At 48.0% G+C, this 23872-nt stretch overlaps 1 protein-coding gene across 4 annotated transcripts in view; it reads right to left on the bottom strand.

The window, feature by feature from the left end:
• LOC112241070 (B-cell CLL/lymphoma 9 protein) overlaps positions 1-23872 on the bottom strand; it is a 33702-nt gene that overhangs the window by 9351 nt on the left and 479 nt on the right. For 2 of the 4 annotated variants that reach the window (XM_024409246.2, XM_024409259.2), the window contains exons 2-4: positions 21870-22055; positions 14738-14804; positions 1026-1459 (exon numbers count right to left, since the gene is read on the bottom strand). In XM_024409246.2, coding sequence (XP_024265014.1) covers positions 1026-1324 — 299 coding nt within the window. In that variant the 5' untranslated portion in view covers positions 1325-1459; positions 14738-14804; positions 21870-22055. The remainder of the gene's footprint in view (positions 1-1025; positions 1460-14737; positions 14805-21869; positions 22056-23872) is intronic. The other 2 variants (XM_024409251.2, XM_024409264.2) reach the window with 1 other exon arrangement.

The raw sequence follows: 23872 nt of genomic DNA, 5'->3' as shown, positions 1-23872 counted from the left end.
GGGACTGAATTGTGTTCCCACAAGGTTAGTTGTACAAGACTGTGTGTGTGTCACAACAGGTGTGGCTCCCCCAGTAGTACACACAGTCTACTGCCCCACCATGACACAAATGCTACCAGGGACACAGAGGGAACAGGCTCAAGTCTGGGGCTGGAGTTAACGTGTGCCCAGTAAACAGACCCCTGACTAGGGGAGGCTCAGCTGTAAGAGGCCAGAGAGTCAGACAGCTGGCTTGGAGTGAACCAGACTGACCTCTTGTCCCATCAACCCCTCCCAATCTCCCCTCACTCCCCTCTTTCCACTGCCGGGAGGGGAGACTGACAAAATAGTTAAAATCACACACACACACAAATGTGCATGCAGACACACACTCACTCAGCAGCTCTGTTTGTATGGAGGTGCCCGAATATGAACCGACTAAAACAGTGGGCCTACTGTGTCCAGGATTTACGTTGTGGGAAATCCCCCAGCCTACCATGATCCATCGTTATAGCTACTAACCACTGTGCTGTACAGTTAGGGTATAGGAGCAGACAGAGGGAAACACACTTTTCTCACTGGCCAATACTGCAGTAGGAATAATCCCAGCCAGAGTCTTATATTTGGCTCTGATCCCAAGAGGAGAGGCAGAGCAGGGCGTCTGCTTCTGAATGGCCATGAGTAAAGTACAGTTCAGGAGAACAGGAACCATCCAACTGGCAGAGATCACTATACCACACCCTAAATGACAGACACATTCAGCCAGAGAGGAGAGAGCGAGACAGGAGAGAGAGAGACAGGGGAGAGAGAGAGAAGACTGGCAGGGGTTTGGCAGGGCAGGAGCTGGTTTCCATTGGCTCCAGAAACATGAGTCAGCAGAAAGCGCATTCAAACACAGTGTACTCCCTAACTCAAGGACACACATTACTACTACCACCACCACTATACACACACACACACACACACACACACACACACACACACACACACACACACACACACACACACACACACACACACACACACACACACACGCTCTCCCTCACCTCTGTGTGTTGGTGGATGGGGAGTTCTTCAGTCTGTTGTGATGAATGGAGGGGGCTCCCAGCACCACAGAGCAGGGTGGGGTGATGAGCTGGTGGGGGCTGCCTGTGTGTGTGTGAGGGGCTTTCCCTCTGCCGTTCCCTCGGCCACCCGAACCCAGAGCACTGTTCCCGATATTCCCAAGATTCCCCCGGCCGTCCTTGGCCTCCTCTCGTTCTTTCTTTCCTCGCTCTTTCTTGCTGAAATGTGTCGCTGCCGTCCCTCCTGCAGCGGCAGGCCTCTCCTCCTGGACCTCCAACATGCTCTGTGTGTGTGTTTGTTTTAATAAGTGTGTGTGTGTGTGTGTGTGTGTGAGAGAGAGAGTGCTTCTGTATGAGGAAGAGTGTGTGTTTGTGCCTGAAGTTTCCCCAAGGGGCTCTCACAGCCCTTGGGCACTCTGTGGAGAGAAAACAGAAGATAATCATTAGACAGAAATGTTAGAGAAATGTGAGAACACCTTTACAACAACTTATTGATGTCTCCTGGTCATTGGTTCTAACATGTTTGTAAAGAATTCCGTTGTGTATCATCCTCTCTGGTAGAAGTGGTAGGAGTCCCTGAATGTGGTTGACTGGAGAAACCAACAGAATACTAAACTGAGCACTCAATTATGACTGGATTCCTACTGACGAGTCCATACAAGTTCTTATACTGTGTGTGTGTGTTCTCTATGTTGCAGCAGTGTGTGTTTTCTGCCCCTCTGGTAGTGACATGAGAATGGGCAGTGAGCAGCACAGTCAGATCATACTGTCATCCTGAAAATATTTAGGAACTCCTCCAAAAACACTCAAATACTGTAACCGGCTCCAGAGGTCTCCTGAAGGGAGGGAGAAAGAGATTGAGAGAGCGAGTGAGCGATGCTGGGACTGGAACAGACCAACACACTGCTAGCTGCTCCTACACGGGTTAACTAGAAACACTACTGTACAGGCTTGCACACACACACACACACACACAAGTCAGTGTGTTACCAGGGTCAAACCAGTCTCTACTAGGTTGAGCCCCACCGCCCCAGTTTTAGTTGCATGTCCCTATATAAATAAAAAGCAAAAAAGTTAGAACTATTGAGTGACAAGTTGGCTTTTGAGTGACAGAGTGACTGTCAGCACAATGGGGAGGGTGCACAGCGGTGTAGGGGGGCTATGGAAAGCCCCTGGGCGGTTAGGTATGACTCCTTCGGGTTTCCATAAAAGCAGGGAAAAAAATCATTCTCATCCCTGTGGTAGGCTAAGTGAAAAACGTCATACACCGTCTGTCATATTTTATTTGGATTTATAAGGGTGGGGTCAAGTCTACCGTTGAAGCTGCTTGCTCAACTCTGCCTCGCGCGCCACAACTACAGAGTTTAGTTAGAGTCTTAGCTAGCTGTAAAAAGTGTTATTGTTATTAGCCTTAGCTAGCTGTAAAAAGTGTTATTGTTATTAGCCTTAGCTAGCTGTAAAAAGTGTTATTGTTATTAGCCTTCACTAGCTGTAAAAAGTGTTAGTGTTATTAGCCTTAGCTAGCTGTAAAAAGTGTTATTGTTATTAGCCTTCACTAGCTGTAAAAAGTGTTATTGTTATTAGCCTTAGCTGGCTCGAACCAGTTAATCTGCCACGATGAATATCAGAAATTGGAGAAAGAGAGCATAGAGCAGAAACATCAAACCACAAAGGTTCGCTGCCCAGCAGCGATAATCAGTGGTGTAACGTACTTAAGTAAAAACACTTTAAAGTACTAGTTAAGTCTTTTTTTGTGTTATCGGTACTTTATATATAGTTCACTACATTCCTAAAGAAACAAATGTACTGTTGGGTGAAACATTATTAATGCTTAGCAGGACAGGTCCAATTCACGCACTTATCAAGATCCCTGGTTATCCTCACGGAATCTGGCGAGACTCACTAAACACACATGCTTTGTTTGTAAATTATGTCCGAATGTTGGTGTGCCCCTGGCTATTTGTACATCGAAAAAAAAAAAAAATGGTGAGCGATCTTATTTGCTTAATATAAGGAATTTGAAATGATTTCCACTAACTTGATACTTAAGAATATTTTTGCAATTACATTTACTTTTGATATTTAAGTATATTTAAAACTTTTAGCCTTTTACTCAAGTATTATTTTACTGGTATCTTTACTTTTACTCAAGTATGACGTTTGGGTACTTTTCCCCTACGTGCAATGATGCTCCCGTGCTCAGCTAGCTCCGTGTGCAGAGCCTACCCACCCTTCCACAATTGCCGCCAGGATAATGGCTCAACCTCCAACTGTTCCTGTTGATCTTGGAATAGAGGAGCCGAGCCAGCCCAGGTTAGCCTAAAATCCTACCCTAGCCGCAGGTTCTGTCCAAAAACGTATGTTGTTTGGATTAGTTGGATCTCCATTGGCCTTATTTACTGTGTTTGTTTACTGTTAATGGAATTAGCCTAAATATAGATTGTGTCATGCCTTTAAATCGATCTCATATTTTGTTTACTAGGCCTACTACTGTGTATTCTAAGCCAAACTGCTATTCAGTATTTTTGTTTGCATGCATGAATAAATAACTAGGCTACTACTTTCAGCATTTAGTTTGCATTTTGTTGGTCAGACAACCGTGTGTACGCCTGAAATCAAAGGGCAATTCACCTATTACAAACAGCCCATCTTGTGGCCTATCTATATACGTTGAAGTCGGAGGTTTACATACACCTTAGCCAAGTACATTTAAACTCAGTTTTTCACAATTCCTGACATTTAATCCGAGTAAAAATTCCCTGTCTTAGATCAGTTAGGATCACCAATAAATTTCAAGAATGTGAAATGTCAGAATAATAGTAGAGAGAATGATTTATTTCAGCTTTTGTCTTTCATCACATTCCCAGTAGGTCAGAAGTTTACATGCACTCAATAAGTTGGGGGAATGTTGGCCCATTCCTCCTGACAGAGCTGGTGTAACTGAGTCAGGTTTGTAGGCCTCCTTGCTCGCACAAGATTTTTCAGTTCTGCCCACAAATTTTCTATAGGATTGAGGTCAGGGCTTTGTGATGGCCACTCCAATACCTTGACCCTGTTGTCCTTAAGCCATTTGGAAGACCCATTTGCGACCAAGCTTTAACTTCCCGATTGATGTCTTGAGATTTTGCTTCAATATATCCACATAATTGTCCTTCTTCATGATGCCATCTATTTTGTGAAGTGCACCAGTCCCTCCTGCAGCAAAGCACCCTCACAACATGATGCTGCCACCCGCATGCTTCATGGTTGGGATGGTGTTCTTCGGCTTGCAAGCCCCCCCTTTTCCTCCAAACATAACGATGGTCATTACGGCCAAACAGTTCTATTTTTGTTTCTATTTCTCCAAAAAGTACGATCTTTGTCCCCATGTGCAGTTGCAAACCGTAGTCTGGCTTTATTATGGCGGTTTTGGAGCAGTGGCTTCTTCCTTGCTGAGTGGCCATTCAGATTATGTCGATATAGGACTCATTTTACTGTGGATATAGATACTTTTGTACCCGTTTCCTCCAGCATCTTCACAAGGTCCTTTGCTGTTGTTCTGGGATTGATTTTCACTTTTTGCACCAAAGTACGTTCATCTCTAGGAGACAAAACGTCTCCTTCCTGAGCGGTATGATGGCTGCGTGGTCCCATGGTGTTTATACTTGCGTACTATTGTTTGTACAGATGAAGGTGGTACCTTCAGACATTTGGAAATTGCTCCCAAAAATGAACGAGAATTGTGGAGGTCTAACAAAAATAAATCTGAGGTCTTGGCTGATTTCTTTTGATTTTCCCATGATGTCAAGCAAATAGGCACTGACATTGAAGGTAGGCCTTGAAATACATCCACAGGTACACCTCCAATTGACTCAAATGATGTCAATTAGCCTATTAGAAGCTTCTAAAGCCATGACATCGTTTTCTGGAATTTTCCAAGCTGTTTAAAGGCACAGTCAACTTAATGTAAACTTCTGACCCACTGGAACTGTGATACAGTCTGTCGGTCAACAATTATTGGAAAATGACTTGTGTCATGGCGTTGGCCTGGGGGTAGGTTTATGACAGTCATAAATACCTCTTCCCCCCTTTTTCCTCCCTCTACTCTACTGATGTGAAATTTGAAAACCCCTTGGTTAACAGAGATTCTGGGAACATCAGAAGGTGGGGGGAAATTAACTGTATTCTGGTAATCCCACCAATTGAACATATGCGGTGGTACTTAATGAATATGATGTCAGTTCGGTTGTCATCTGGGAAATTCTCATCAATGATAGGATGACAAACTCTACAGTGGAAAGTCTACACATCAGAGTTATCGGATTCACTTGGAATTCTTGTTCAATTTAAAATGTTTGAATATAAAATTATTGGTGAAGAGATTAAATGTAATTTTAGCTTCCAAATGAGAGATTTGGGTTTTCATAAGGTTAGGGCTCTGCTCAATCAGTGGCCCGTCCCTGTAAACAGACATGGGTTATAAAACTTTTCAGACACACCCTTCTCGCTCCACTATATAAAGCCTTGACGAAAATGTAACTTCCTGTTCCGAGGATGTGAGGACGACGGTCCGATGTCAGAATGGTTCAGATGTCAACTACAGAACTAAGCCAACCTCAGAGTGAGCTTTGGTTGCGAATGGTTTGAACTTTGAACTCTTATTCACTACAGAAGTGATACCTCCTAGCTATTGAGTTAGCAACAGCAGCTGCAAACGTGGGCTAGGAAAGAACAGACAGAGTATCCCGTCTACCACACAACGACGTTACTACAATGTAGCCAATTTACCACCAGAGACATTCTTCAAAGGACTCGGTTGGGAAACACGGCCTTCCATCTACCACCAGCCTACCGAAGCGCAGCTCCGAGTAAATATTTATTGCATTTTCCTTTTCCAAATGGGCGGTAATTTAGAATGCATAAGATACTGTATTTACGATAGCACAGCTTCTCCCTTTGTCCCTCAGTCTTCCCGCTCTTTCACTCAAACTCAGCCCTTTTCTTTTGTGTAACAAGCTGTCATATCTGTTCCGCCCGCTAGGGACATTTTCCTTTATGACGTAATTTGTAATCAAGGTATGATTCATTATGTGTATATGTAATTCTGTGTGATTAGTTAGGTATTTAGTAAATAAATAATTAAACCCAATTTTGTATTGCTGATTCAACTTGTTAGCCAGGGTTCGTGAAGATAACCAAGAATTTACAACTTTCAGATGAGACTGAATTAAGGTGACGATTAATATTGACTGCTATTGATGTAAAATATTACTAGGTCTTTAAGGGTTTATTCGGAAAATAACAGCTCTAGAAATATTATTTTGTGGTGCCCCGACTCTCTAGTTAATTACATTTACATGATTAGCTCAATCAGGTAATATTAATTACGGTTATTTTATAGTATTGCATGTGATATCACTTAATCCGACATAGCCAAAGACACGACACATGCACAAAGTAGATGTCCTAACCGACTTGCCAAAACTATAGTTTGTTAACAAGAAATTTGTGGAGTGGTTGAAAAATTAGTTTCAATGACTCCCACCTAAGTGTATGTAAACTTCCGACTTCAACTGTACATTACCAACGACCAATCACATTCACCTGAAGAAAACTGAAAACACACCAAACAAGCCAATGGATGCCGAGCCCACTCTTAGAAAACTCACCTTCCTAGCTTTAATACTGGGGCACGCATTCATTTCCTCACTTCAATACCGTGCATCAGCGAGCCCAAACCCTCTGACGAAGCGGGGCTAAAATATGTTATACCTCATACCCTCCTTCAGGGAACAGTAGTTATATTCATAACTGTACGTCCTCCTTCAGTAGGTCACTCAGTATAATATACTATGGGGAAATACAATCACGCCCCAAGCCGGCTCAAATGATTCCAAACTAGGAAGCCCACGGCAACCCAAGCAGACATATGTTCCACCAGCTCCAAAAAGGGCTTACAGAAGCCACCTTTTCCCCTAATACTTACCTGAGAAGCCTGAACTGTCAGAGCCCCATACAGGGAACCAGAACCTGCTGCAAATTGGCTATGCGCATTGACACGATGCCACTGCAGCCCAAGTCCATAGACCCTACGGTTCCAAGAACAATACTTACCTTGCGAGCTTGAAATTTCAGAACTCGTACAAGGAACCGCAAGTCCAAAACAACAGAACACCTGTCGCGGCTTGGTAAAGCACACACGCGTTCTGAATGGCATCGAACAGTCGATGAACCATGGCAGACCGTTAGGGAACCCTTGTCCTTTACTGTCATAGCATGATCACAGCATCAAGTCTTGGGTATAACGCTACAAGCTTGGCACACCTGTATTTGCAGAATTTCTCCCATTCTTCGCTGGAGATCCTCTAAAGCTCTGTCAGGTTGGTTGGGGAGAGTTGCTGCAGAGCTATTTTCAGGACTCTCCAGAGATGTTAGATCGGGTTCAAGTCTGGGCTCTCGTTGGGTCACTCAAGGACATTATTGTCCTGTTGGTAGGTGAACCTTCTCCCCAGTATGAGGTCCTGAGTGCACTGGAGCAGGTTTTCATCAAGGATCGCTCTGTACTTTGTTCCATTCATCTTTCCCTCGATCCTGACTAGTCTCCCAGTCCCTGTCGCTGAAAAACATCCCCACAGCATGATGCTGCCACCAACATGCTTCACAGTTGGGATGGTGCCAGGTTTCCTCCAGACGTGACACGTGGCATTCAGGCCAACAAGTTCAATCTTGGTTTCATCAGACCAGAGAATCTTGTTTCTCATGGTCAGAGTACTTTAGCTGCCTTTTGGCAAACTCCAAGCAGGCTGCCATGTGCCTTTTACTGAGGAGTGGCTTCCGTCTGGCCACTCTACCATAAAGGCCTGATTGGTGGAGTGCTGCAGAGATGGGAGAACCTTCCAGAAGGACAACTATCTCCACACAGGAACTCTTGAGCTCCGTCAGAGTCACCATCGGGCTCTTGGTCACCTCCCTGACCAAAGCCCTTCTCCTCCGATTGCTCAATTTGGCCGGGCGGCTGGCTCTAGGAAGAGTCTTGGTGGTTCCAAACGTTTTCTATTTAAGAATGATAGAGGCCACTGTGTTCTTGAGGACCTTCAATGCTGCAAACATTTTTTTGTATCCTTCCCCAGATCTGTGCATCGACACAATCCTGTCTCAGAGCTCTACTGACAATTCCTTTGACCTCATGGCTTGCTTTTTGCTCTGACATGCACTGTCAACTGTGGGATCTTATATAGACAGGTGTGTGCCTTTCCAAATCATGTCCAATCAATTGAATTTACCACAGGTGGACTCCAATTAAGTTGTAGAAACATCAAGGATGATCAATGGAAACAGGATGCACCAGAGCTCAACTTCCAGTCTCACAGCAAAGGGTCTGAATACTTATCTAAATAAGGTATTTATGTTTAATACCTTTGCAAAAATGTCTAACAAACCGTTTTTGATTTGTCATTATGGCGTAGTGTGGAGATTGATGAGGATTTGTTTGTTATTTAATCCATTTTAGATTAAGGCTGTAACGTAACAAAACTCGGAAAATGTCAAGGGGTCTGAATACTTATCGAACCTGCACAATCCAATAAGACACTACGCCGAGCTGGACTAGCGAAACAGACAAAAAGCTGGTCACAAACACAGATATCCTTGTCCTATCCATATATATGCATAAAGTGCACACACGACACAGACCATGCAACCTCCTAGGTTGAAGAGGCACTGTTGCGCCTTCTCCAGCACACTGTCCATGTGGGTGGACCATTTCAGTTTGTCCGTGATGTGTATGCCGAGGAACTTTCCACCTTCTCCACAGCTGTCCCGTCGATGAGGATAGGGAGCTGCTCCCTCTGCTGTTTCTGGAAGTCCACAATCATCTACTTTGTTTTGTTGACGTTGAGTGAGAAGTTGTTTTCCTGACTGTCTCATTGTTGTTGGTAATCAAGCCTACTCGTCGTCGATGGTAATCAAGCCCACTGCTGTTGTGTCGTCTGCAAACTTGATGATTGAGTTGGAGGCGTGCATGGCCACGCAGTCATGGGTGAACAGGGAGTACAGGAGGGGGCTGAGCACGCACACTTGTGGGGCCCCGGTGTTGAGGATCAGCAAAGTGGAGGTGTTGTTTCCTACGCTGAGCCACCACCGTCGACCCCATACTTTCCCCCACAGTCAGGATCGTACAGTGAGATAGAGCTGTAGCACAGATTCCGCCAAGAAGCTCTGAAACCGGCTTCAGCAACTCCACGGTCCTATTCAGCTTCTGCAGCAAATCGATATACCTCTGCAGCATTGTGACCACATTCAACAACCAGGCCGCCACATTTGTCCAGCTGATCCTTGGAGAACCGGCACTGTTTATTCAGAAGCACCATGCTAGGATTGTGCTTGTTAGCCTCTGGAGGCTAACTCACACAGCAATGACAGGAGGTAAACACCTTTCCCCAAAGCTGGAGGAACTCCACTGCTTTTGGAGAAGGCAAATCCACCCCCAGGTGATCTGCCGCCCTACAACACAGCTCCGTCAAATGGAGCATTAGCCACCAATGGTTCACTCTACCCCGACAAATCCAAGGGTGGGGCTTTAGGCTCCTCCATATGGATGCCATCTTATTCACACTTAGAAAACCCTCCAGACCCAACCAGGGGTAGTATATCATCCCCAGAAACTGGACATTGAACACTGCCAGAGAAACCGTAATGAGCCTCACTCGGCTTGGTTGACAGCCCAATACAACTCCGACCACCACTACTGCTGTCTCCTGCCTTAGACAATCCCATTCCAAAACAGATACCAAGACGCAAAACTCACAACATCTAGGGGGGGCGAGTACTCTCCTCTCACTAAGACACTTAAGTCTATCTAATAGTGGTTGTGTGCTTGAAAAGTTTGTAAATTGCGTGACACGTTCTTCCTTCAGGCGAGCTGAAGAGCGAAGACTTTAGGAAATAAAATGCGAGCCCTGGTATTATTGCCAGGAATGAAGGGCTTCTGAAGGCGGGCTCGGCATTCATTGGGCGTGATACCAGTTTTCAGGTAAATACGATTGGTCGCTGACTCCCCGTAGTACGTTATACCGAGTGACTGATTGAAAGGGAAACTAGTGTATCGAGTCCTTTCCAATCGTGCAGTGTTGGCTGAGAACTAAAATAGCTAAACTCACTCTTCACTTTCCCTGGTGTAGCTAGTTATAATGACATCAGTCTTTCACTAGAGCTGCACAGTGCGCACACACACGCCAACACACACACAGCAGGTCCTGTCAATCACAGTCTGCCTACAATCACACACTAACGAGACACTAATTGGGCCTCTTGCTGACACTGCTGTCGTCACAGAACGCACATGCAGCAGCCACCACACACACACCAGAATCCACACACACACACACACACACACACACCAGAATCCACACACACACCAGAATCCACACACACACACACACACAGAATCCACACACACACAGAGAATCCACACACACACAGAGAATCCACACACACACACAGAATCCACACACACACAGAATCCACACACACACACACACACAGAATCCACACACACACACACACACACACACAGAATCCACACACACACAGAATCACACACACACACACACACACACAGAATCCACACACACACACACACAGAATCCACACACACACACACACACACACACACACAGAATCCACACACACACACAGAATCCACACACACACACAGAATCCACACACACACACAGAATCCACACACACACAGAATCCACACACACACACACAGAATCCACACGCACACACACACACAGAATCCACACACACACACACACAGATTCCACACACACACACAGAATCACACACACACACAGAATCCACACACACACACACAGAATCCACACACACACACACACACACAGAATCCACACACACACACACACACAGAATCCACACACACACAGAATCCACACACACACAGAATCCACACACACACAGAATCCACACACACACAGAATCCTCCCACACACACACCAGAATCCTCACCCACACACACAGAATCCTCACCCACACACACCAGAATCCTCACACACACACACACCAGAATCCACACACACACACACACACACACCAGAATCCACACACACACACAGAATCCACACACACACACAGAATCCACACACACACAGAATCCACACACACACAGAATCCACACACACACAGAATCCACACACACACACACACACACAGGAGAAACCACACACACACACACAGGAGAAACCACACACAGGAGAAACCACACACACACACACACACACACACAGGAGAAACCACACACACAGGAGAAACCACACACACACACACACACACAGGAGAAACCACACACACACACACACACACACAGGAGAAACCACACGCACAGGAGAAACCACACACACACACACAGGAGAAACCACACACAGGAGAAACCACACACAGGAGAAACCACACACAGGAGAAACCACACACACACACACACAGGAGAAACCACACACACACAGGAGAAACCACACACACACACAGGAGAAAGCACACGCGCACAGGAGAAAGCACACACACACAGGAGAAACCACACGTACACAGGAGAAACCACACGCGCGCACACACACAGCAGAAACCACACACAAAAACACTACAAAACACACACACACACACACACACAGCAGAAACCACACACAAAAACACTACAAAACAACACACACAGCAGAAACCACACAAACACACTACTGAACAAACACACACACACACAGCAGAAACCAAACGCGCAGCGGAAACCACACACACACACACACAAACACACGACAAAACAAACAGAAAAACACACACACACAACATAATCCACACACACAGCAGAAACAAACACAAAACCACACAGCCACAACAGAATCCACACACACACACACACACACACACACACACACACAGCAGAAACCACACACACACACAGCAGAAACCACACACACACACAGCAGAAACCACACACACACACAGCAGAAACCACACACACACACAGCAGAAACCACACACACACACACAGCAGAAACCACACACACACACACAGCAGAAACCACACACACACACACACACACACACACACACACACAGCCGAAACCACACACACACACACAGCCGAAACCAAACACACACACACAGCCGAAACCAAACACACACACACAGCCGAAACCAAACACACACACAGCCGAAACCAAACACACACAGACTGACTGCCTGTTGTGCCAATGCAGTAAGTCAGGGTAAGTTGCTAGCTAGCATTAAACTCATCTTATAAAAAACAATCAATCATAATCAATAGTTAACTACACATGATTGATGATATTACTAGATATTACCTAGCGTGTCCTGTGTTGCATATAATCTGACTGAGCATACAAGTATCTAAGGATCTGACTGAGCAGTGGGAGGCAGAAGCAGGCGCGTAAACATTCATTCAAACAGCATCTTCGTGCATTTTGCCAGCAGCTCTTCGTTGTGCGTCAAGCATTGCGCTGTTTATGACTTCAAGCCTATCAACTCCCGAGATGAGACTGGGGTGACCGAAGTGAAATGGCTGGCTAGTTAGCGCGCGCTAATAGCATTTCAAACGTCACTCGCTCTGAGCCTTGGGGTGGTTGTTCCCCTTGCTCTGCATGGATAATGCTGCTTCGATGGTGGCTGTTGTCGTTGTGTTCCTGGTTCGAGCGAGGAGAGGAACGGAAGCTATACTGTTACACTGGCAATACTAAAGTGCCTATAAGAACATCCAATAGTCAAAGGTTAATGAAATACAAATGGTATAGAGAGAAATAGTCCTATAATTCCTATAATAACTACAACCTAAAACTTCTTACCTGGGAATATTGAAGACTCATGTTAAAAGGAACCACCAGCTTTCATATGTTCTCATGTTCTGAGCAAGGAACTAAAACGTTAGCTTTTTTACATAGCACATACTGCACTTTTACTTTCTTCTCCAACACTTTGTTTTTGCATTATTTAAACCAAATTGAACATGTTTCATTATTTATTTGAGGCTAAATTGATTTTATTGATGTATTACATTAAGTTAAAATAAGTGTTCATTGTTCATTCAGTATTGTTGTAATTGTCATCATTACAAGTATATATATTTTAAAAAATTCAAGGGCCGATTAATCGGTATCTGCTTTTTTTGGTCCTCTAATAAAATCGGTATCTGCGCTGAAAAAGCATAATCGGTCGACCTCTAACACACACACACACACACACCAGCAATCACACACACATACATACAGAAAGGGATAATCAGAGGTTCCTCTCCCTCTATTAAATAAACTAGCTGATCAGTCAATCACCCACACCTCTTAGCCCTGCTGGATGTAAAAGGCCTGCTGACGTTTTAGCCTCATTTATGCAAATCCCATTTCGCAGCTCAGCCACAACAGAGCAGTGAGTAGCTCGCCCCCCTTATTTCTCTCTCTCTCCCCTCTGTCCTTCTCCTTCCCACTCTAAAATCATTTTTTCCACTATTTGTTTACACTTAAACTCTCCCTCGCTTCTCTCCTCTCTCTGCAAGACAATGACTCACAGACAGAAACACACACCCAGCTAAGCCTGTATAACCACTGGCACAGTAGCATAGACACACCAATCTTGCACAATCACAGTGAAAATATACATGCAAACAAACAGGTAGCATGTATCAAACCAGCCTGGATTCCACACAATGTAACACCACCACCCCACACTGCAATGTCAACCATCAGTACCACTAGTCTACACCTATGGTTACTTCAGGTCTAAGGGACGGCTATGTTAGCTTAGCTTCACACACACACACACCTTCTAATCGACAGTCTAAGACAAAGACAGTAAATCCCTTTGACTGTACACCCCCCCAGACAGACAGACCACAGGACTTAGCAGAGAGAGCAGAGGGAACATTCATCTCTATGAAGCTCCCTGTTAAATTCACTGAGTTGTGATTCCCACCAACATGTCTGACGTGGGGATACCCTGCTCTTCCTGCTCTGCTCGGCTGACAGCCGACACCTGGGAGTTCACCTGTTCAGGTGGCTTCCTGTACACGGTGCCAGATACATACACACACCACACCTTGTATATAACACACAACGCTCAGAGCGCAGGGTAATGGCTAAATATACAGCTGTGATGCCACGGGAGGGGTGTGACATACATTCACCATGCTAAGACAAAACACACACACACACACACACACACACACACACACACACACACACACACACACTTATAAGCGAGCTCTTGTTCCTTGTGAATGTCAAATATGTCAAATATTTACCATGAACTTTGACTGTTCCAAATACTTAACTCACTCACTATACATACCTGTAGCACACACCTCGGTCGCTCTCCATCTTCCTTCTCTCTCCCTGTCAATCTTCCTTCTCTCTCCCTGTCCATCTTCCTTATCTCTCCCTGTCCATCTTCCTTCTCTCTCCCTGTCCATCTTCCTTCTCTCTCCCTGTCCATCTTCCTTCTCTCTCCCTGTCCATCTTCCTTCTCTCTCCCTGTCCATCTTCCTTCTCTCTCCCTGTCCATCTTCCTTCTCTTCTCTCTAAGTGTATTCAACTGAGCTAGTAGTAGCGTCTTGTAGCCTAAACAAAGTAGTCTCACTCCCCACTGCTATGCTGCATCATATGTTATGTAATGTTGTAATGTCATGTGAAGGCACTCACCATGTCCATCAGGGTCATGATGTGGCCATCACTGCACCGGGAAGAGAAGTGTGTGTGACCCCAAAACCTGCAGGCAGGAGAGACAGGGAAAAGTTTACAGGAGACACACACAGAGCTGACTCACATCTGCTGTCTGTGCCTGGGCATGCATGGTGCCATGCGTGTCGGCCAGGCGGGTCAGAGCTGGCAGCAGGACTGGCACTCTGCAGCTCTACTGCTGCGCTGATCGTCTCACACACACACACCTCACCACAGATTATCCTTCTCTCTCTTGCTCCAACTTTCTGGCTCTCACACAGAGAAGTGCATACACCGTAAGATACACACTTTTATATTGCTCAAATACCAGGACAAATAACAGGACAAATATTAGGACACAAACAGCACAGAAGTTGCTAACAGATTGAACCTAGATTGTTTATTCACAGAGTACGTAATATAGGTTGATACAACCTGATACCTCCAACTCCAGTGCTTTCAACACACTTGCTCCTCTCACCTCCTGCCCTCCCTGTCCTCTCACCTCCTGCCCTCCCCGCCCTCTCACCTCCTGCCCTCCCTGCCCCCTCACCTCCCTGTCCTCCCTGCCCCCTCACCTCCCTGTCCTCCCTGCCCTCTCACCTCCTGCCCTGTCCTCTCACCTCCTGCCCTGTCCTCTCACCTCCTGCCCTGTCCTCTCACCTCCTGCCCTGTCCTCTCACCTCCTGCCCTGTCCTCGCTGTCCTCTCACCTCATCCCCCTGTCCTCCCTGTCCTCTCACCTCCTGCCCTCCCTGTCCTCCCCTTTCCTGCCCTGTCCTCACCTCCTGCCCTCCATGCCCTCTCACCTCCTGCCCTGTCCTCCCCTCACCTCTCCTGACCTGTCCTCTCACCTCCTGCCCTCCCACCTCCTGCCCTCCCGGTCCTCTCACCTCCTGCCCTCTCACCTCCTGCCCTGTCCTCCCCTCCCCTCTCCTACCCTGTCCCCTCACCTCCTGCCCTCCCGGTCCTCTCACCTCCTGCCCTGTCCTCCCCTGCCCTCCCACCTCCTGCCCCGTCCTCTCACCTCACCTCCTGTCCTCCCTGTCCTCTCACCTCCAGCCCTGTCCTCCCTGTCCTCTCACCTCCTGCCCCCTGTCCTCTCACCTCCTGCCCTCCCTGTCCTCTCACCTCCATGTCCTCTCACCATCCCTTTCCTGCCCTGTCCTCACCTCCTGCCCTCCATGCCCTCTCACCTCCTGCCCTGTCCTCCCCTCCCCTCTCCTGACCTGTCCTCCCCTCACCTCTCCTGACCTGTCCTCTCACCTCACCTCCTGCCCTCTCACCTCCTGCCCTGTCCTCTCCTCTCCTGCCCTGTCCTCTCACCTCCCTGCCCTCCCTGTCCTCTCACCTCCCTGTCCTCCATGCCCTCTCACCTCCTGCCCTGTCCTCTCACCTCCTGCCCTGTCCTCTCACCTCCTGCCCTGTCCTCTCACCTCCTGCCCTGTCCTCTCACCTCCTGCCCTGTCCTCTCACCTCCCTGCTCTCCCTGTCCTCTCACCTCGCTGTCCTCTCACCTCCTGCCCTCCCTGCCCTCTCCTCTCCTGCCCTGTCCTCTCACCTCCTGCCCTCCCTGCCCTCTCACCTCCCTGCCCTCTCACCTCCCTGCCCTCTCACCTCCCTGCCCTCCCTGCCCTCTCTCCTCCCTGCCCTCCCTGTCTTCTCACCTCCCTGCCCTCCCTGTCCTCTCACCTCCTGCCCTCTCACCTCCCGCCCTCCCTGCCCTCTCACCTCTCACCTCCCTGCCCTCTCACCTCCCTGCCCTCTCACCTCCCTGCCCTCTCACCTCCCTGCCCTCCCTGTCCTCTCACCTCCCTGCCCTCCCTGCCCTCTCACCTCCCTGCCCTCTCACCTCCCTGCCCTCTCACCTCCCTGCCCTCTCACCTCCCTGCCCTCCCTGTCTTCTCACCTCCCTGCCCTCCCTGTCCTCTCACCTCGCTGTCCTCTCACCTCCTGCCTTCCCTGTCCTCTCACCTCCTGTCCTCTCACCTCCTGCCCTCTCACCTCCCTGCCCTCTCACCTCCCCCTGCCCTCCCTGTCCTCTCACCTCCTTGCCCTCCCTGTCCTCTCACCTCCTTGCCCTCCCTGCCCTCTCACCTCCCTGCCCTCCCGGTCCTCTCACCTCCCTGCCCTCCCGGTCCTCTCACCTCCCTGCCCTCTCACCTCCTGCCCTCCCACCTCCCTGCCCTCCCTGTCTTCTCACCTCCCTGCCCTCCCTGTCTTCTCACCTCCCTGCCCTCCCTGTCCTCTCACCTCCCTGTCCCTCTCACCTCCCTGCCCTCTCACCTCCCTGCCCTCTCACCTCCCTGCCCTCCCTGTCCTCTCACCTCCTGCCCTCCCTGTCCTCTCACCTCCCTGCCCTCCCTGTCCTCTCACCTCCCTGTCCTCTCACCTCCTGCACTCCCTGCCCTCTCACCTCACCTCCTGTCCTCTCTCCTCCTGCCTTCCCTGTCCTCTCACCTCCTGCCCTCCCTGTCCTCTCACCTCCTGCCCTCCCTGTCCTCACCCTCCCTGCCCTCTCACCTCCTGTCCTCTCACGTCCTCTCACCTCACCTCCTGTCCTTTCACCTCCTGCCCTGTCCTCTCGCCTACTGCCCTGTCCTCTCACCTCCTGCCCTCCCTGTCCTCTCACCTCCCTGCCCTCCCTGCCCTCCCACCTCCCTGTCTTCTCACCTCCCTGACCTCCCTGTCCTCTCACCCCGCTGTCCTCTCACCTCCTGCCCTCCCTGTCCTCTCACCTCCCTGCCCTCCTCACCTCCCTGCCCTCTCACCTCCCTGCCCTCCCTGTCCTCTCACCTCCTGCCCTCCCTGTCCTCTCACCTCCTGCCCTCCCTGCCCTCTCTCCTCCTGCCCTCCCTGTCCTCTCACCTCCTGCCCTCCCTGTCCTCTCACCCTCCTGCCCTCCCTGTCCTCTCACCCTCCCTGCCCTCTCACCTCCTGTCCTCTCACGTCCTCTCACCTCCTGCCCTGTCTTCCCACCTCCTGCCTCGTCCTCCCACCTCCTGCCCTGTCCTCCCACCTCCTGCCCTGTCCTGTCCTCCCACCTCCTGCCCTCCCACCTCCTGCCCTCCCTGTCCTCCCACCTCCTGCCCTGTCCTGTCCTCCCACCTCCTGCCCTCCCACCTCCTGCCCTCCCTCCCTCACCTCCTGCCCTCTCACCTCCCCCTCTCACCTCCTGCCCTCCGTCCTCTCACCTCCTGCCCTCCCTCCTCCTGCCCTCCCTCCTCCCCACCCTCTGCAGTGTTCTCTCGTTTGTGACTACCTCCCTCCATCCCTCTGGTCGCTCCCACACTCTGTCCACATTCCTCCTTAGCTCATGCTGTGAGGACATTTCCCTGCGGCTCAAAACATTGTGAGAAATCCCAGCGGTCAGAGCCTTGTGAGGCCCTGTGCCACACAGAGGGAACACAACACACACTTCCCTTTCCCCCGAAGGAGCTGGATATGCCCGGCTAAAATGTAGGCACCACTGAAAAGGCACAATGCAAATATTTCAATTTGATGTGCAACAACAAAATTGAAACATTCCAGTCTATCATGCAAACATTTGATGGTCTGTCATACAACTGGATATTGTGATGTTAAATCTATGTGGTCCATTTCTATACTGTACACTTCCCCTCCCCCCAATCAGAGCAGCAGGAGCGTGTGATGATTTATTTTATTTATTTTTTAAATATACCCCCTTTTCTCCCCAATTTCATAGCTACTATCTTGTCTCATCGCTACAACTCCCGTACGGGCTCGGGAGAGACAAAGGTTGAAAGTCATGCGTCCTCCGAAACACAACCCAACCAAGCCACACTGCTTCTTAACACAGCGCGCATCCAACCCGGAAGCCAGCCTAACCAATGTGTCGGAGGAAACACTGTGCACCTGGCAACCTTGGTTAGCGCGCACTGTTCCCGGCCCGCCACAGGAGTCGCTGGTGCGCAATGAGACAAGGATATCCCTACCGGCCAAGCACTCCCTAACTCGGACGACGCTAGACCAATTGTGCGTCGCCCCACGGACCTCCCGGTCGCGGCCGGTTGCGACAGAGCCTGGGCGCGAACCCAGAGTCTCTGGTGGCACAGCTGGCGCTGCAGTACAGCGCCCTTAACCACTGCGCCACCCGGGAGGCCCTCATGTGGTAATTTTTGATGGCGTGAGACCAAGTCATTGATTAGTGATCCTGAGGAATGGGAGGAGCATGGGGACAGAGAGAGCAGATTTAGCTGAGGTCAAAGTCTGTCTGTTTTGTGTCTAACATACTGTACACACACCTCGAATAAGGTCCTACTGACCCAAGGCTTACACAATAAAAGCTGCAGAGGGCATATTTGTGGCAGTAATTCTTATCTTTGATGATTACATCACACACACCCACCTCCTCTCCTGTCTTGTAGGCCAACATTAGCCCTGTGGAGAGAACATGAACCATGGTCTGTCCCTGAATTACCACATTTTACCCTGGTGTGTCATTCCCGTGGAAGTTTAAACACACTGGCAAAGACCTGCCTAATTAAAGCGCACAGGCAGACACAGAAACACACGTATTATAGACATGCAGGCACATTCACAGACACACAAGTTACACACAGGCTGGCAGACACAGAAACACACGTATTATAGACATGCAGGCACATTCACAGACACACAAGTTACACACAGGCTGGTAGACACAGAGTTTCACTGAGACTGGGTAGAAGGATCATATGGAACCTTAGTTGGGAACAAAGTAATGAGACGTTCTGGAACGATAAAGGAGCCCAGGGTTCTGGTACCTTGGAACAGCACCAGACCAGAAGACAAACCTACCAGCTGGAACTGTACAATCACATTCTGGCCATGCAAAAAGAGAGACGGCACGCCATCTACCTAACCTCATCCATTACCCCTTAATTAAGAACAATTACCTCATGATTTTGCTCATTCTGGTTGCATTCATTAGGGCAAACCTCAACAAAACATTTGGGTCAGTTTTCTTCCGATTTGGTGCCGGATGCTCACAACCCTGCTGACAATATTGAGCGGTGTCATCTGCAGACCAACTGCCAGGCTAGTGGCTACCATGGTTCTGGGTACAAGCAGAGACTGTGGTTCTGTCTCCAACTCCCCACCTAGGGCCAGGGGGAACAGCCTGTACACAGGCCAAACTGTCTGTCAACACACAGCAACACGGAGGACGAGTGACAGATGGGCAATCCACAGTAACAGTGACACTGAGACTCAGATGATTTCTCACTTTAAAATGAATGTCAAGCTAAAAACAATGATTGCAGAGTTAAACAAAACATACAACTCTGAACAAGGACTACTTTTAACAATTTCCACTGAATTGTACAAAAATAAATGTACTTTAAGAACAGTGCAGATGCCAGGTTTGGTAACAGAATGACGGTTTGTGCTGTTGGTGCCGTTATTCTGTGAACAAACTTGGCATCTGCACCGTTCTTCAAGTAACTGTTTGTCAAATTTTAGAGGAAATTGTTAAAAGTAGTCTTTTGTGCATAGAGCTGCATTTTAAAGTGAGAAATCGGATTCTCAGCATCACTCTGTGGAATAGCCCAACTACGGCCTGACCCAGATGTGAGGATAGCCCAACTACGGCCTGACCCAGATGTGAGGATAGCCCAACTACGGCCTGACCCAGATGTGAGGATAGCCCAACTACGGCCTGACCCAGATGTGAGGATAGCCCAACTACGGCCTGACCCAGATGTGAGGATAGCCCAACTACGGCCTGACCCAGATGTGAGGATAGCCCAACTACGGCCTGACCCAGATGTGAGGATAGCCCAACTACGGCCTGACCCAGATGTGAGGATAGCCCAACTACGGCCTGACCCAGATGTGAGGATAGCCCAACGCACAAAACACACCAGCAGCCTGTATTCTGTGGGCTTGTAGGACATGCCAGGTTCAATACTGACTGTTTCTAGACCTCAGCTGTTAAAGCAGCTATACAGAGTGTAGCTACAGAGAGGAGAGGCACATGACAAAAGGGATTGGAGAGTCTAAGAAGTCAGCTGGAGTTTAAAGACAGATTTGGTGGGATGGTTAAACGGAGAGGAATATTATCTGGGACAGACAGTGGCTTTCGCCATGCTGGGGAATGGGTTTCTATAGTGAGTCATAGCCTATGTCTGAAAGACTGGTTCCTCATGTCGTGTCACTGTTCTGTTTCCCCTACTTACCTACCTACAGTGTGTGGGTGTATGTTGGTGTGCCTTGTGTACTGCTAAAGTACCGTGGAAGATCAGCATTCATTTAATGATCGTTTCCGATTGAGCTGGCATATGCAGTAGGGCCGGGACGATACAAGTATCGCGATACTCATTAGTATCGTGGCAAGGAAACAGAACACAAAGCCGATTTCACTTCTTTAGGAAAACTGTTGGAAACAAACATCACTATGTTGTCATCTAGTCACATTTATTTATTTTCCAAGCTATAGCACACTTTATTTTACAGATAGCAGGTTTTTAAAGGTCCAAAAAGTTTGGTCTGCTTCATGTTTTCATTTGCCACAGAAACAATATTGCAATAATGGTATTGTCACAGCCCTAATATGCAGCGTTTACAGTGAATGCATTCTCCGCGACCACGGGAACAATGCTTTTAACGGTCAATCGCGCTATAAAGCAGATCTTCAGCACCACAGATTGAATAGATCCCTAACACACATTTCTCTCCTACTAATCATCCCATATTGATGTGAGGACAGTTTTACCCCGGGATTTTAATTTTAAAAGCCATGAAGTGAACTATACAGGAAACATGAGCCAAATTCACTAAGGAGAAAAATGAATTGGCCTTAATACACCCATATCCATTTCCCTGTCCTCTTCCTTGCAGTGGTTTTTGGTTAACAGTCTATGGATTAGATAACAGATAAATAAACCGTGTGGATGGTTCTCTCAGGCAGAACACCCTGAGCCTCCTGTGTCTTCACCATGTGTAGATCACAGATAGCACTGCTAGGCCAAAACAATCCAGGGTCATCTCTTCTCCCCTCACAGCCTTGAATGTTCAACAGGCATTGAAACAGGCAAAGGTAGTGTGTGTGTGTGTGTGTGTGTGTGTGTGTGTGTGTGTGTGTGTCAGACAGACTATAGTGATTGATTGATTACCTTAGTAGGTCCCCAGCCCTCTCAGTAGGGCCTCATATGGAGATCCATCCCTTGGGTCCCCAGAGCCACAACCTTTGAACCCTGACTCCTCCCACTCAGACAAAGCCACCTGAACACAGGAGCTGATCCTTGCTCAGTCACTGGCAACACCCTCACAGACACAGGTCACCGCAGCCAAACACACACCTAAGAGAGACAGAGTTTTTATACTCATCCAATAACTGTCTGTTGCATAAAGACATGTTACACTGCCATGAACGATACAACAGCGCCAATTCTTCAAATGTGAACTAGTTCAGCCCCTCTTTAGTAGAATATATTCTATCTACAACTAGCCTAGCTCAATGGTTAAATGGTCTCCAACCCTGGTCCTGGAGACCTAAGGGGTGTTCAAGCTTTTCTTCTTGCCCAGAGCTCTTACAACTCAACTTCATAGACTGTTCTCTATGCTACTGCACAGCAAGCGAAACTGGAGCGCCAAGTCTGGGACCAAAAGGCTCCTTAACAGCTTCTACCCCCAAGCCATAAGACTGCTGAACAATTAATCAAATGGCCACCCAGACTATTTACATATACACACACACACACACACACCAGTCCCATTTGTTTTTACAGTGCTGCTACTAGCTGTTTATTATCTATGCAGTCACTTTACAAATTACCTCGAATAACCAGTACCCCCATACATTGACTCGGTACCGGTACCCCCTGTATATAGCCTTGTTATTGATATGTAATTATCTCTAAATATTTTCTTAACTCTATTTCATTGTTTGTTAAGGGCTTGTAAAGTAAGCATTTCACTCTAAGGTCTACACCTGTATTCAGCGCATGTGACAAATAAAATGATTTGATGAGCCGATTCAGGTGTATTAGTGCTGGGCTGGAACAAAAAAAGCACTCAGGGTTGGTGGTGAACACTGGACTAGAAGAGAGAAGACCAGAGAAGAGAAGACCAGTCCAGAAGGGGCAGCGTAAGTCTACTGGTTCGTATTGTTGCCGTCAGACATATTAAGGTTCAGGGTAACCAGGTGTTTGGACTCTGGCCAATCAATAACAATAATTGATCAATTACGTGACTGGGAGAAACGAAAACCAGCAGGACTGTGGCCGTTGACACACACATTCAATACCACTTAATCGTGTAGGCCTATCTGGCCTTGGTTAGTTTACATATCGGGCATTATCAGTGATATCACTTGATTTCAAGTGATCCAATTGCAGAATGGCCAATACAAGAGGTTACAGCCAGATAGGGTACTGTAGCCCTATAACTGTATAGCTAGTCTACTACCGCATTACATTGCCAGCCATAAATACACCGTCAAATAACATAACCGTAGACTAGGTTTGCAAACGACCCCCCCCGAAATCTCAGCGTCTCACTGGCCAGTATTTGGCGGCCTCAGTACTCCAGGGCGCTCCGAACTCCAGCAACTTTTTTATCCTAAAAAAAAGTTGTTCCTGTTCCACCAGAGTTGGGGGGAAGGGACTATACTGCGCTCTCCACTCACACACACACACACACACACACACACACACACACAGCCCCGGCCAGCGCAAACAAAGTCGGCCCCGAAAGGTGGGGGGGTCTCACGGCTTTTGCCACGGCATAACCCTGCTTGTCCAAATCAGCGCCCACAAAACAGACAATTAAACAATTAAAGGGAAACATTTGAAGCTTTATCTAAGAGAAATATAAAGCCACTCCCACGGCAGTCAGTGTTACATTTTGAAGTTCAGTACTGTAACAATGTAACAATGTTGTCGTGAACGAAATTCGCTTGAGCTTAATACCACGTAGGATATAGGTTCTCTGTGTGGATAGCCAAATAGGGTAGGTAGGAGCTACACATGTTAGGCCATTTACTGAACCTAAAATAGCCTACGCCTTTTTAAAGCAAATATTAATTGTATTGTATAATGCCTGCGCGGATTGTGTTGAAGAATGTGGCACATGCATGTTGCACCGTATTTTCAGTTTCGCGAAACACGATCGGTCC

Source organism: Oncorhynchus tshawytscha, linkage group LG03 (genome assembly GCF_018296145.1).
Source record: "Oncorhynchus tshawytscha isolate Ot180627B linkage group LG03, Otsh_v2.0, whole genome shotgun sequence".
Lineage (NCBI taxonomy): Eukaryota > Metazoa > Chordata > Actinopteri > Salmoniformes > Salmonidae > Oncorhynchus > Oncorhynchus tshawytscha.
This window is presented reverse-complemented; position numbering and strand designations above follow the sequence as displayed.